Source organism: Pollachius pollachius (genome assembly GCF_949987615.1).
Source record: "Pollachius pollachius genome assembly, chromosome: 18".
NCBI lineage: Eukaryota > Metazoa > Chordata > Actinopteri > Gadiformes > Gadidae > Pollachius > Pollachius pollachius.
Genome location: NC_136951.1, coordinates 10,166,230 through 10,181,376, shown reverse-complemented (window position 1 = coordinate 10,181,376; position 15,147 = coordinate 10,166,230). Strand labels below are relative to the sequence as shown.

Below are 15,147 nucleotides of genomic sequence, written 5' to 3'. Positions count from 1 at the left end.
GACTTTAACCGGGATTACCAGGATTATTGTTCTCCGCTTCCCTTTGAAACGTTCACCTGATAGTAAAAAGAAAGATTTCCTATACTGAACGCAACCCACTTTTTGGGGATGTTCCATTCATGTTTTACCCTCTGGTACTGCTTTAGCTTTTTTTTAATTTTTTTTTTTACCGTGACTCAAGCATAGCTCGTATCTCAAGCATACTCCAGGCCCAAAGACCCAAATCCAACGAGAGGATTATGTCATTGAGTCTGTTTTTATTATTAATTCCATTAGCCGGTGCCTCTTGTATTTAACGTGACTTACAGGGAGTTTTAGATACATTTCATTAATGAGTTGACTTTAGGGCATCATGCTCAGGGACATTTACAGGTGACTGCAGACATATGGGTTCAGACCAAGAACCTTTCATCTGGGAGTCCGGCACCCTAACTGCTAGACTACCGTGGCCCCTGAAAAGTCGGTTGCAATATAAATATTTGGGTTAATTCTCCCCACCCATTCATATTATCATTAATTGTCGGCACATTCCAACTCAAATAAATCAAAATAACGTAATGGACAGTTTAGATGACAGCATCACCCGTATTATGAACCTAAAGAAACGTCTGGGCGAACCAGACTCATTAAACCTTACATCAAAACTCTCATTCCTGCTCAACATGAGTCAAAGTAAAGCTAAATCCTAGGAGAGACGTAAATATACGAACTGCTGGCCTGATAAGAGTCTCTCTCTCTCACTCACACACACACACACACACACACACACACACACACACACACACACACACACACACACACACACACACACACACACACACACACACACACACACACACACACACACACACAGCAGAGTTCAGCTGTATGTCTGCTACAGTAAGCAAAACACTCAAGATAAAGAAAAAAAATCCTCCATTTTACAAATCTTGACTTTTCTGTAACAGTGACCTGAGAATGACAGGAGAACGGTAGAGAATAATAAGCAGGATACAACGTTACCTCAATGTACTTTCAACCTCAGTGCGTTCATTTGAATGGTCACATCACATGGAGTGATCTTTCCGAGGTTCATTTCCCAAGGCACATTTGTTCCCCCTTCACTCACTTAGCCGACGCTTCCAACAAGGTTAGGGGGCATCTTGATCGAGGACGACTATAGCTTAGGCTGCGGATATATGGGAATCGAACCCAGAATCTCTTTGAGGTTGAACGACCTAAGCGCAAAACTACTCTGCTCATTTGCGAAGTAAACTCCTAAGATAACAAGTTGTTGATCACAAAGGAGATTTAGAGACCAATGAAGACAAAAGGGTTTTATTACACATCCTCCAAACGCCTTTATGACAGCCATCACGTTAGCTGCATTCTGCAATCATAAGCATTAGGTTAATCACTGCGTTAAGCAATGAAAGCAATGAAATCTATAGACATTTTTAGCAAGACTTTTGTTTTTTGCTTTTATGTAAAGGTGTGTGCGTACGATTGTATGAATTAAAAGTCTCTGATTACAAATGTTATGTATTGATGGAAGGAAGGATTCACATTTCAAAGAAATATCAAACGACAAGACAATATTTTGAACAGCCAACGTGAATCCAACAAAAACCAACAAAAACAGCAAAATGACAAACTGCAGTGCGTCAGAAACCGAGGAACAAGCTAAGTACCGTCGGGAGAATACAGGGAAAAATGACATTCCGATTACAGATCACAGCGATGGTACACATCAAAGTGGACATCCTCCATCCAGATGTCGGGACTAAAAAAAAACGCAGCGATCGACAGAAACCGTCGGGGCGTGTGTGTGTGTGTGTGTAGGCAGGGACGTTTTGAAGTAATGGAGCAGAACAAGTCTTTCCCAGGCCCGACCCCGACCCCTCACCCCTGGTGAACCTCACCTCTTGGCTTTCTTCTCCTTCAGGAGCTTCTTGCTCTCCTCGCGCCGCCGCTTGTTGACGGGGTTCCGGGGGTCGTAGATCTCAAACGTATCCTCGTCCGGTACGGCGGCGTCCTTGACTTTTCTGGTTTGCTCATCAAACTGCAGAACATGGGCCATCCTAAATCAGATGGGAGGGGGGAGGGGGACGGGGTTCAAAGCCACGAGTTATTACCTGCAGACTAAACACATCGGGGCCGAGGAAGTGGGCTTACGTAAAAAGAAGAAGAAAAAAGGAAAGAGAAAAGTACTTTGCTCCACAGAAGGAAGTGATATATTACGGATCAGCAAACCTTCCAACAAACGAGAAAGAAAGGAAATCAAAATTCGAGAACGGCTCTTGCGTGACTCTGGAAGAGACCTATTTAAGGGGATTCTCCGCAATTGAGGAAGAAAAAGAAGAATTTGACTATCAACTACCCACCATCTCCAGCCTTTTAAAAAAGGTTAAACTAAACATAAAATAAACAGGGTCCCAAAAGGTTTGAGCCATTACTGAAGTCGATCGGGGATCAATCTTTTACAAGACGGGTCACGCAATGGGTGATCTATGACCCAACCTCAACCCTTTATGGCCCATGAACTCCTGAAAATGTTTTTTTGCGACCCCTGTGGGTCCCTAAATGACCATATAAGCCCGTATGATCAGAGACTTGGATTACGTAGTGTTTTGAACACATGACATTTAGCAGTAGGTGGAAATTACAAACCACTTGGGATCCTCTATTCTTCCATGCGATGGCTTTTTTTTTGCCCTCCCTGAGACCCCCTGTTAGGAACCACCCGGTCCATCCCATTGAAGCTCTTGTTTTGTGGGGTGATGCCCTCTTGACATCCCTATGCTGGAGCACATCTGTCCTTTTGGAAACATCTTGGAGCAACAATGCAGATCCAATGGTTAACTGGCCTATAACTGTCTAGAACTGACTTCGTAAACTGGAACGGGGCGAGCGTTCAGGTCAAAGCTAAGGGAGTTGTGTACTAGACAAATATCTCTGGATAGAAGACATCAGGCGATTATATACAGTCACCATATGTCTGATAATAATAATCGATAAACACTTAACCACTGATTTGTGGTTTTGGGTCTGGTTTGGAATCAGGTGGAATCTGGTTTAGACCCATACTGGTTTTGGATCAGGTGTGGTTCTGATTAAGGTCTACACTGGTTTAGGTCTTGTTCATGTCTATACTGGTTTAGAGTTAGGTTTGGGTATGGTTGAGGTCTACACTAGTTTCGAGTTAGGTTCAAACTTGTTTGGAGTTTGGTTTTGGTCTGCTTTAGGTCCATACTCGTTTGGAGTGATCAGACTGGTATGAGCTGGTTAAACTTGGATCCGGTGTCTTATGTAGTGATGTTAACCCTAAGCCCTTTTTGAATAATTAATAATTTCATTAAGACACATAGAACCAGACCTGACAAAGGAACCATTGTATTGTGTAAAGGCGACGTACCGACCTTTCTTCAAGAAACCCAAAAAGTTTGCTATCCTCGCACATTCAATTCATCACAATCTCACACTGAATGCGAGCCGTCTGCTGCTTTGTTTAGTGAGTAAAACATATGGTTTGTGTCCGTCTCACTGTTCCCGGGACTGTGTGCACAAGCTCTGTGTGGTGGTGTTATTACTATGACCGCGTGCGTGCGTGTGCAGGCCTGTGTCTACGCCTGTGCTGGTTAGTCTGGTTCTTGACTTCACCTATTGCTTGTAGTCTCCTTCTCCCTTTTCGGCTCTCTTTCTCTCTCACTCTCCTCTTTTCCCCATTCCATCTCTCCTCTCCCCCCCCTCCCTCTCTCATTCCTTCCCTTCATTCTTTTCTCACTCTCGCAACCCCTCTCCCCTCCTCTCCTGTATATGAGATGGGCAGAAGTAGTGGCGGTCCATCTCGTAGTGTGTGTCATGGCTAGACTGTGTCAGGGCCCCAGAGGAGCTGTGGCCTACTCCCATCATTAGTCTTCCAGTGTAGGGGCGATGACAGCCTGACCAGGGCCCTATCACCCTGGAGCAACCCAAAGCCCTGAAGACCCCGGTCGGACCGCCCTGGACTAATCCAAGAGAACCACCTCTCTCTCTCTCTCCTCACTCTTTCTCTCTCTCCTGACACACTGACTCTCTCCTCAAACACACTGTCTCTCTCCCTCCCTCTCCCTCTCTTTTCCCCCTCTCTCCCTCACCCTTTCCTCCCTCTATCCACGATGCAAGGCTGCATGCACGACCTCTCTCCTGGATCTATTTTTCTGGGGAGCCGGTGAGGGTGGGATTTAGAGGCGGGCACAAGGAGGAGTGAGCGCAGCATACGTGCTACCAGAGAACGAGACGAGGTGGGGGGAAGGGGCGGTTGAGAGAGGAGAGTGGTAGGAGATGGAGGGGGTAGAGGGAGGAGAGATGAGGGATAGGACAGCGGTAGAGGCCGAGGGGGTAGAAAGAGAGAGAGACAGAGTGAGAGAGAAAGAGAGACAGAGACAGCGAGGGGTTTTCGAGACACAGGCCCAGATGGAATAGTTTACCTCCTCCTGGCCCAGACTTGACTTCCAGTGTCTGACCTGTTGTAACCCACATTCTGTGCACAGAGAGCCCAGAGTGGCACTGAGGTCCCACTGCTGTTTATCTAGGACTCATACGCTGCCGGGCCCCCCAGCCTCCCTACGTCCCCTCCAGACCCAGCTAGCCTGACTCCCTCTCCACAGCCCCGGTGAGGTGTCTAGGGCTGGGGGGGGGGAGAGAGAGAGAGAGAGAGAGAGAGACCAGAGGCCAGCCAAGGGTTCACTCAAACTCATTAGGGCCCCCCCACACACACAGACAGAAGGGAGGTAGGTGAGGAGGGGGGGTGAGGGGGCTTTAGGGAGACTAATAGCAACTACAGGTTTTGTTATTCTAAATCTCCTGCGCACGGCTACTTCGAAATTCAAACACATGGTATTCATTCCCCCCCCCCCCCCCCCCCCACCACCACTACTCTACTCTATATGGTTCGAGACGTTGAGATCTCTGGTGAAACGCAGAGTATGAGAGGAAAACACTGAGTCAGCTTTGATTTCCTGATGGCCAATCAGGTAGCAGGGATCCCAGCTTGACGCGCGCACACACACACACACACACGCACACGCACACACACACACACACACACACACACACACACACACACACACACACACTTGAACTTTCACAGACATCAGTTGTGGGAATCAGGACTGGGTTATCCGCTAACTATAACATAGAAATGTACGTGTTTGGTGTTGGGAGTGTAAATCTGTAGCTTTTCTTTTGTAATAATAGAAGGGTTGCATAATAAATAATAAGGTTCTTTTTTTTATGCATACAGTTTTTACCTTTAAATTTGTCTTATTAGTTTAGCCTTGAATCCACGGGGGAGTTGAGCCAGGTGTTGAATATACATTTAATTTCCTTCAAACTTACCTACTGTTGCTTTGATGTAATTGAATAGAACTGACGCACAAATAAATATATTTTATGTATCAATATAAATATTGATACATAAAATATATATATTTGTTTTGAGTTTTTCTTGTTCATAGCAGATATTCAAATGTATAGTTGCAATGGATTTATTACTATTACAATGGATCCTTACCACGTTCTTCTCAATATAAGAGCGAGGGAGCGAGAGACCGAGAGACAGACAGACAGACAGACAGACAGACAGACAGACAGACAGACAGACAGACAGACAGACAGACAGACAGACAGACAGGTTCCTGGACTGACCAGCCTTTGTCGTCATCTTCCGCCAGCTCCTCCTCCTCCTGCTGCTCTGGGGTCTCCGTGATGGCAGAGGTCAGCTTGGTCTTGAAGCTCTCAAGCAGGGCCAAGGTCTACCCGGACAGGTCAAAAGTCAAGGTCATTTAGGGACATTTTTATTGCTTAAACAATAAAAGATGTATTGTCTCTACAAAGATAAATGGGACATATTTTACTGTGAATAATGTTAACGTCTACATTTACATTCTGTTATTTAAATGATTTTCTAATAAATCAATCAAATCACGACTACGATTGATTTTGACTATTGTTTTGTGCACATTGTCGTAAGAAACAAAAAGGCATTTTCTCAATTACATTTTTATTACTGTCCTGTTCTAATTTTGCCTCTGGGATCGGGATCAAGGAAGTACAACTGATTTTACGAATGAGCATCTCAGTGTGAAACCAATACCGAACCATTCCTACCCGTTCTTCTCGACCTGAGCCCTTCTTGCGCTTCTGTTTCTTGAGCTCCTCGTACTTCTTGCGGCCTTCCAGATATTCAGCCACAGCCTCGTTGGACGGCTTGCCTTCGTCTGCAGAGGAGGACATAGTTTGGTGCCATTTGGTTTGGTAGTGCACTTTGAGTACTTTCTCCTTAGTTGTTGTTCATCGTCTCATTGTGACAGACTTTGTGCGTTTTGAGTTGAGTCAAGGGAGTGAGGTGGATGTCACAGATTTAGAAAAGGCAAGACAATACAATGTTTGAAGACCATCACACTATAAGGTGCTGCAGGTATTCGGCCTGAATACCTGATTTCAAAACAGATTTTCAATTAATTCGTTCAATTCGTTATTTAAGAAACTGTTCACACATTTGTCCCTCGAATCCATTAAGACCCCAAAACAGTAAAGGATACAAGTCCAAAAGTTAGTAAGTCTTCAAGATTAAAAAACAATGAAACAAAGCACAGTGTTGACAGCTCAACGTGGCGTGGTACAGACTAAAGAAGACAAATATACAACTACCAAGTAAAAACACCCCCAAAAGAGACCAGTGGTCGATGCCTAGCAGCCACCCACTCACAGCCACCCATTACAAATGAAGGTGTCAACTTGTGTGTTGACACATGCGTCTGAACAAATTCACGTTCTCCTGCACATCGCCATCCCACGCGGACAAGCCGTCCATGATGTCATGGAGTGACAAACGCGCTCGGGTCGGGTCAAGTCGCGTTCACCAAGGGGACTAGCTTTTACCATCGTAAGAAAAAACAACAAAAGATAGAAAGAAGGAATGGTTGTGATGTCAGTCAAGACCCTAGGAGCAGGGAGCAGCGGCTCCGCACGGCCAGCCAGCCAAACGCGATTATGAATGAATGGCTGCCCTGCTTGTGTTCATCAGAACAGAACAAATGATGTCATGGGATACGCCAGCACCTGTCACTCTGCGAAGGGGACGCCGGGTTAAGGGCGCTGCAGGTGTTAACAAGAGGATCATTGTCTGCCCAAACGCCGGCTGCCTGGACTTGACTCGTTCAAAGACAAGCTCAAGTGCCCCTGGTGTAATTGTTATTACAGGCAGAGGGCCATGGCCTGCGGTAGATGTCTAACAATAATGTGTTTGGCCGCGTTTGGATAGTCAACTTAATTTCTCCTTAGGAACCACTACACATCTTGGCAGTAACAGATGAGAAATGTTTACTTTGAGAAGATTTTGTTTGGAAAGTTGTTGCAGATTTTAACTGGACTGTGCATAACCTCAACAGGTTTATATATTGAATTATTGTAATTTGCTACCCAATTGACGATTTAGTCTTTTTGCCGACGCTTCTATTCAAAGCAAAACCCACAATGAATGTATTGACATAAAGAAAGGACATGTTGCTCTAGGATGTCTACAGGTAGACTGTAGACATTGGATTGGTACTCTGAACCCTTCTCGGGGTCAAACTATACCACTGTATATCACTTTAAAAACACTACTTTGAAGACCTATGAGGGACCTACATTCCTTCCTAAAATAAAAAAGAAATCGCTAGCGTTAACTAAATATGTTGCTTGCATCTAAATAAAAAATATTGCATCTAAATAAAAAATGTAAAAAATAATATACCGTTAGTTAATTCATATCTGACTTAAATTCAAGGTAAAATAGCAGAAAGACTACATTTGTAACACCGTAATAGACTAGCTGCCCTGCAGTTAACTTGTGATCTACCCAATGCCAGGATGAAAACTGCCTGTCTTCCAGGACGTTCAGCCTGAGAGGAAATCCAAGCAACAAAAGGCTCCAATCCAAGAGGTTGGGTGACGACCGCATTAGTTTTGGACACCATGCAATTACACTTATTACATCCCAGGGGCAAAGTACAGAGCAAATTCTGAGAAGTTATTGGAATTCCCCAGCCATCCTACACATGTGTAGGTCAGGCTGCCTCCACACTGAGTCAACAACAAGAGAGCTCCACGCTGCGTCTCCTCCTCCGAATTATGGGCGAGAAGAGCGAGTGACCTCCCCTCAATCTCCTCCTAGGCACAGGCTCCTGCAGGGGTCTCCTCCTGGCTACAGCCACAGAGGTGTAATGCTCCTCCTACCCCTCCTACATCCTCCATCCTCCCCTCCTGCGACCTCCCTGTGTCCTGCCACTCCTCCGCTTCCTTGTGTCAAACTACCGCTGCCTCCCTCCTACTCCCCCGCCCCCCCCTTTCTGTTTTCCCGCCATCCACTCTCTCTCTCGCCTTCCTCCTCATCCATCTCTCCCTCCTCACCCCAACCCTCCCCCTTCTCTCCTCCTGGCTCCCCGTGTCATGCAGGAGTGATGGTGCCCTGAGGATCTGTATGGGCTGCACCATCACCCCCTCCTCAAGCTGTTGTCACTAAGTGCTATCTTTGAGTCTGACAGCCCTTTCTAAAGGCATTCCTCATCTCCCACCAACCCTTACCTCCCACCAGCTCGCTCTCTCCTCCGTCACCTGAGCTCGGGAGGGCTACAAATCAGGGCGGTTGCTTCTGTTGTTGTTGTGGCAACCGGGATTGTTGTGGACAGGAATGATGGGAGTAGGTCGTCCGTCTTTACCGCCTTTCTCAACAAGCGATAATTTTACGGGAACACTTAAAAAGGGGGTTATGGCGACTAAGCGATAAGGAAGGATAACTGTTCGTCAAATCCATCACCTGACTGATACACTATCTAATGTGGACGGATAGTGCAGTGGAAAGGGGGTTCAGCTCCCGGCTGAAAAGGTACTGGGTTTGAACCCTGAGGTCCGCAGTCTTCCTGCCTATGCCCTACCTGCTAATTACCGACGTCAATTAACTTTATCACTTTGGATAAAAGCGTCTGCTTAATGGCTTCATGGTAGTAAACTGTAAAATAATCTGCCGTCAGTAATCTATCCACCATCACAGTTGTTCATTGACCACGGCTTCCTTACCACTAGGATTTGATCTCCATTAGGAGTACACAACATGGAATTTAAAAGACTGATGAATGCAAAAATAATTAGATTTAGTGAGAAACAGTCCTTTGCTTCAGGAATAATTGTTATTTAACACAACATAAAACTCATTTTAAATGTCCCCCCCGCAGCAAACTTAAAGTGTGTGAGAAACAATGCACTATTAAATTAAAGATAATGACACTTAACGGCGCGCTCCGAACATAGTGAACCGAGGAGAGTTAACAGACCAATATAGTTAGTAGCGCGATTCATCCAACATTCTCTTCTCTATCTGGTCTATTTCTTTCGTTAGCAGACACTTGACATTTGTGAGCAGGCAGGGGGTAGGGTCGCCTACAGGTAGACCACCGTACTTAAACTGGGAACCTTTGGGAGGGAGGTCCAACACCCTGCCCACTAGACTATCCGGCCTCCAGATGTGGGAGTAAAATACCACCCGTTTTCTGTTGATCCTAATTAATCAGTTAAGCTCTGAGTCAGAACACGGCCTTTATTAGCCTACGCTACCGGCTAAGTAAACACAGACAGTTTGGTGCAGGTTACAGCGACGAAACAGTTGAATCACAGCGAGGAAAAGCGTCTTCCGATGCTAAAGAACCAGATCGGGTTCCTTCACATTTATCTTTTGAAAGCGAGCCGGAGGAAATTAAAGAACAGTAAAAAAAATACAATTTTTAAAGGGGACTCATTCCTACCAGGTCTAGGTCTACTACCATGGCAACCCAGGAGACTAGAAAACGAGAGCCATGGTTCTGGCTCCGCTGGTGAATGGAAAGGTAGTGTAGGCCTCTGTTATCAGGCCTCCAGGAGATTGTGTTTAAAACATTTTTATGAATCCAATCAAAACACTAAGAGGATTTATCTAAATGTAATTGCTTTCCTTGGCGTTGAATAGGACTTTTTTTCCCCTCATCTCTCCTGTGCCATACAGGTCAACACAATAAAACTACGGCAGAATAGAAATATGGTAATACTACCTAAATCTCCAAGTTTTTACTCTCCCCACTGAATCCCTCTAAAATGTGTGTTTACTAACTCCTCTACTGCACAGAAATACTGTTGGTGGTGAACAAGACCTGAGCCATGTGACCTTCCATTCCCTTCTCTTCTTTCTTACTTTTGGGATATTTTGCTGACTGAGAGACGTTGATATCAGTTTGCTTCGGTGTGGTTCACAAAAATCTGCCTGTCCTTTGCTTTGGCCAAAACTGTAATGATGGGATGTTGGATTGGAGCAACTTGCCATTGTGATAAACATAAATTGGTCATGGGAAACTAAGACCGTACAATGCCTGGTTAAGAATATCTGTTGTTTTACTGGGGATTTTGGTTGCAATTTTATGCAATGCCGTTGTCTGACAACAATTAGCACCACCCAACATGCTCACAGCTGGGACACAGGAATTTGCTTGAGCAATAGCCACAATTGACCTTTTTTTTTCCTCTCAATAGGGTCAATAACCTTGGGTTTCTATTCAAGGTTGTGTTTTTTTAAACCTATTTTAACCTAGTTTTTTTTTTATCCCTTAGAGTTAGGGTTATCACGATCAAGACCCTCTGACTCATTTGTCTATATTGAGCAAGCTAAAGAAACAGGCTGCAGGTTAGTAATGAGTACAACACATTGGGGCAACAGTTTTAGATCATCAACTTAAAAGGGTGCAGTCACACCCGGCTATTTTCTAATATAGGAGGGTATCGTTTCATATGCGGGCTGTGAACCAAACCGAGAGCGTATAAATACTTAGAAGGTTGAATCATTGACGTCATTGGTCCGGGATTTGCATTCTCCATCTGTGTCATTCGGAAAAAACACGTCTGACATTTTGGGCCTATGTGGAATCTAGTCTAAGTCAAACAGCGTCTTTCTTAGCTCTGCCCAAGTGGTCTTGCTCACCCAGTAGTGGAGAGCATGCCCGCTGAACTCAACGCCCTCAACCTCGGGGTGCACGCACACCCAGGGGAAATAAAACAATGTTGCTTAACAACCCGGTCACTGCCCACACCCCCTGCCGGCATAGTTGGGTGAACCCAAGTGGTTTGGTTTTCATGAAATGTCAAAAATGTGTTTCAACATCAACTGGTACATCAACAGCGGGCTGAATGACGCCCGACTGCTGAACCACAGTAGTGTGGAACAGCTCAGAGGATTTGGGTCGGGGCTTTTGCAGACCCCCATAGCAAAGTTTTTTTTCTGGGTCACTAACAAACAAACCGATTGGGCTGTGATGTCGGACCGTAGACCCTTCTTAGCAATGCGCTGACCACTGAGATCTCTGCACGCAGACATGTAAAACCCTTAGGGTAAAGGCGCAGCCGGATGTTGTGGTGGTTTAAAGTACGACTGAAGGAACGACAGCATGCTCATCACTGGACTGTAGCTGGTAAACAAAGGATTCCCGCTCTCTGCTGCCACAGCCGTGATCTCAGTGCTGACTGAATTAAAACCGGATCACGCCGCACTGTTTTGCTCCAGATTGCAATCACAGGACAACCAAGGAGTCATGCTCGGTTTGATAAAAACCACTAAACTCGAAGGAGTGAGCGCCATGTTTTGACTGACATCGGAGCTGTGGGGGAGACTGGCAGCTCCAGCGACCATGGACGGTAAAGGCTACTGGGCTGACAGGAGCCTGTACGATCGCCAAGGTCTCTGGCTAGTGCAGTTATCGTCGAGAAATCAGGTAAATACATGTTAAGGATTCATTTAAAAATGCAGAGATGTGAATATTATGCACTTCGTTTCACATATTTGGTCTAAGATCCTGAAATGCATTATATGCCCAAAAAAGGTGACTGAACAGTTTTTCGTCACTGGTAAATGGTCCACTTCTTCCGGCAAGACATCCAGGAACAGTCAGCGAACGCAAGTGGCGTGACCACCCAGATCTACAGGCATCCTTGAGCAAGATACCGCGTCATCACTCCTTACAGACATGTAACTGTATGCTCTGTAAATCCCTTTGGTCTATCTTATCTGTAAAATAGCTAAATAGTTCATAGATAATGTAACATGGACAAACAACTTGTTTACATTTGGTGATATTTACGAATACAAATTAAATCAAACTTAATTTCTACGAGACAAGCTTGTAATGAAATAATCAAGTGAATAGACTATAGCGGCTCACAGAGATAGAGAAGATGGGTGGGCGTGGACAGAGACATGTGTTATACATACCCTCCTTCTCCTGCTCTTTCTCTGCTTCTTTCAAGCTGTCCTCTTTCCTCTGCTTTATGGCCAGGAGATCCTTCTTCAACTGCCGCGACTCCTTCCGCAGTTCATCGCTGAGGATGCAACAAGAGTGGTTGGGGTGTTGGACTCCACGGCCAAAAGGTTTATGGGTTCCAACCCCAATGTAAACAGTCCACTCGGTGGAATTTCTGAGAAAGATGCCCCCGCTATCCTACATGCTCGTAAATGTCATGCATGGCTTAATAAATTCTCTTCTGGTCATTTTGGATAAAACCGCCGGCTAAATGACTCAATTCTAAATAATTAAAAACATTAAAAACTCAGCAACACATTTTTAGCACTTTAATGACATTGACTTCACTCATTATAAGCTTCTCCGCTAAATCAGAGCTCTAACGAGGGGCTAGCTGACGGTTAGGACCGGTTAAATACTTACACAGATCCCAAGTCATGGATAAATTTAGTCTGGTACTGAATAAATACATATTTTGGCTGCACTTGCCGTTGCCGTGTACATTCATTTTCCACAACTTTCCACATTAGTAATCTATAGTAAATATGCTTGACAAACAAATAATTATCTTGATATACTCCAGGCTTTTAAAACATTTTGTCTGCAGGGTAATGTGTCTAGGTGTACCGGATTGCACAAAAGCTGTATACAAACTCTGTATACAGCACTTAGGAGTGAATGATAGACGTTTAAAGCTGGCCTGTGCTATAATAAATTACATGGCACATATGCCATGAGAGTTCAACAGAGTTCCCCAAGGCATCAGAGAAGGTAAGACGGGGTCCGGGTGGTTCAACAAAGGCCTATGAAGAGCCTGCAGGATCCAAAGTGCTGAAATATTATGGAAGCCTAATGTGAGCGCTTCAGTAGTATTAGGACGAGAAATAAGTTACAGTTTAAAAAAGGTTATGAAAATATCCAATTATCATTATACCCGTGACACATTAAAACAATTTAAACAAAATAATTCAATTTGGGGCAGACTTGGATTGTTTAGTTGTACCAATGTTTGACTTCCAGCCGTAATGTTCCGGTCTTAAAACCCTGATGTCCTTAGTCTGTAGGCCTCTCTGGGCGTCTTTGGATAAAAGCGTCTGCTAAATCACGACTAAAACGTAAAACAGCAACTCTTTCATATATGCACTCTAACTGTAATCTTTAACTTTTATCGGGAAATCTACAAAACCAGCGCAGTTTTCCGACCTCTGTGATAAAAACTTCCCCCAGACGCCTGAGGCAGACCGAGGCCCGGGCCGTCTCTTCTAAAGTTGTGTAAGGGTTGGTTCCCCTGTTGGCCCGACGCCAAAGTGTCAAAGCAGGGCCCCGGACACATCAGGTGGAGAGATCAAGCGGCGGCGGTGGCGTCCGCCGCTCCTTCACACTTCAGATACGAAACCCCCACCACCCGTGCCAGAGCAGATATGTAATGTTAGAGAAGGATAATATTTTTGTACGGCCTGACAGGCTCTGTTTGTGCCGGTTTCTCCCGCTGCGGAGCTATAAAACACAGGTAAGCTGAAGTCCGGGCTCGTGGCCCAGAGAGCCGCCAGATATCTCCAGACCAAACAATGGCAGCCTTTGTTTTGTTTTCTCTTTCTCTTCCCCTCGCTCCCTCCATCTGCTTCTCAGAACAGACCTCCTTATTATCCTGTCCTCTCCTTTAGCTGCCACTTTCACTCCTCTTATGTTTGCAGCTTCCTAACTCTCGTCTTACCTTTAAATGGTTTTCAGGCGTTTGCCAAGAACACCAACTGTGGGAGTTAAAGCAAATATTGCCCTTTATCTATTTTTTTCAGAGTTGGCCTCATCGTTGTCAAGGTGTTTTAGCTGAAGGATCAGTCAGACATGCAGCTGGTTAGATTCCTTGTTTTTATTATCTGGTAAAACTGTAATTGCCAACTATCGATAGAGATTTCCGTGCACAAAATGGGCAGGCGGACAGTCTTATTGCAGTGTTGGTGCTTAAAAAAGTGCTTACTCTGGACACTTGGTGCCAGGACACCTGACTCACTTTTGTATTAACTATTGAGCAGGATCCATGCACCGACATCTCCTCGGCTCATTCAATATCAAACAATAGAAGGTAACCGTGTCAAAATGTCAACCGTTTTTAGATGGTGCATGCATAGGTATGTTGCAAGTCACTCCATAAGTCATTATGCAATCTAGAAAGTGTCTTAAATGAACACTTGGGGATCTTTCAACCTGCAGCCTACTTTCGGATCATTTTGGGTCCAAGGGACTAATGCGGACAACGATTTTTGACGTTGGTCAAGTATTGACATAGAACAATGCAAGCGCCATAGCATCTGTCGATGTACATCATCTAAAAGCGTTTTTTCTTGCCACTGACTGGCTCTGATTATATTCGTTCATTATGGAAAGGATCTCTGCAGAGAAATAAAACTTGTTTCTTTACCTCTGGCCTGATCATGGTCTGTTTATCATTGTGTCAAACCAAGTCTTGCTTTTAAATCTCATCGTTGCAGGATATTTCCCTATTGTCATTACAATCTAAATTCTCCTTGACCCGAATCACTACACAAGGCCTTTACGTATTCCAAAACAAATTCTCCGCTCTAATACATTTCCACTGTTAAACTCATGTAACAACTCCACTAAACTCTCATTGAGCGAGACTTGGTTTGACACAATTTGACTGTGATCAAGAGAAAGGTGTATTCCCCCATAATGACAGAATATTCTAAGCCTGTCAGAGACCAAAAACAAGCACTTTAAGGGGATGCATACTGATGAGCACTATTGCTATAAAGGAGTACATTGCAGACAGTTTTTTAAAGGATAAGGTCTGTAGCGTTCTAGCTCAATA

The 15,147-nt window shown here is 44.7% G+C and overlaps 1 protein-coding gene across 2 annotated transcripts in view; it reads right to left on the bottom strand.

Annotated features, from left to right (window-relative positions):
- Positions 1 to 1,316: 1,316 nt before the first annotated feature.
- cwc27 (CWC27 spliceosome associated cyclophilin) overlaps positions 1,317 to 15,147 on the bottom strand; it is a 22,329-nt gene continuing 8,498 nt past the window's right edge. For both annotated transcript variants that reach the window (XM_079755278.1, XM_079755279.1), the window contains exons 12-16: positions 12,290 to 12,396; positions 6,130 to 6,239; positions 5,668 to 5,774; positions 1,902 to 2,060; positions 1,317 to 1,369 (exon numbers count right to left, since the gene is read on the bottom strand). In XM_079755278.1, coding sequence (XP_079611404.1) covers positions 1,354 to 1,369; positions 1,902 to 2,060; positions 5,668 to 5,774; positions 6,130 to 6,239; positions 12,290 to 12,396 — 499 coding nt within the window. In that variant the 3' untranslated portion in view covers positions 1,317 to 1,353. The remainder of the gene's footprint in view (positions 1,370 to 1,901; positions 2,061 to 5,667; positions 5,775 to 6,129; positions 6,240 to 12,289; positions 12,397 to 15,147) is intronic.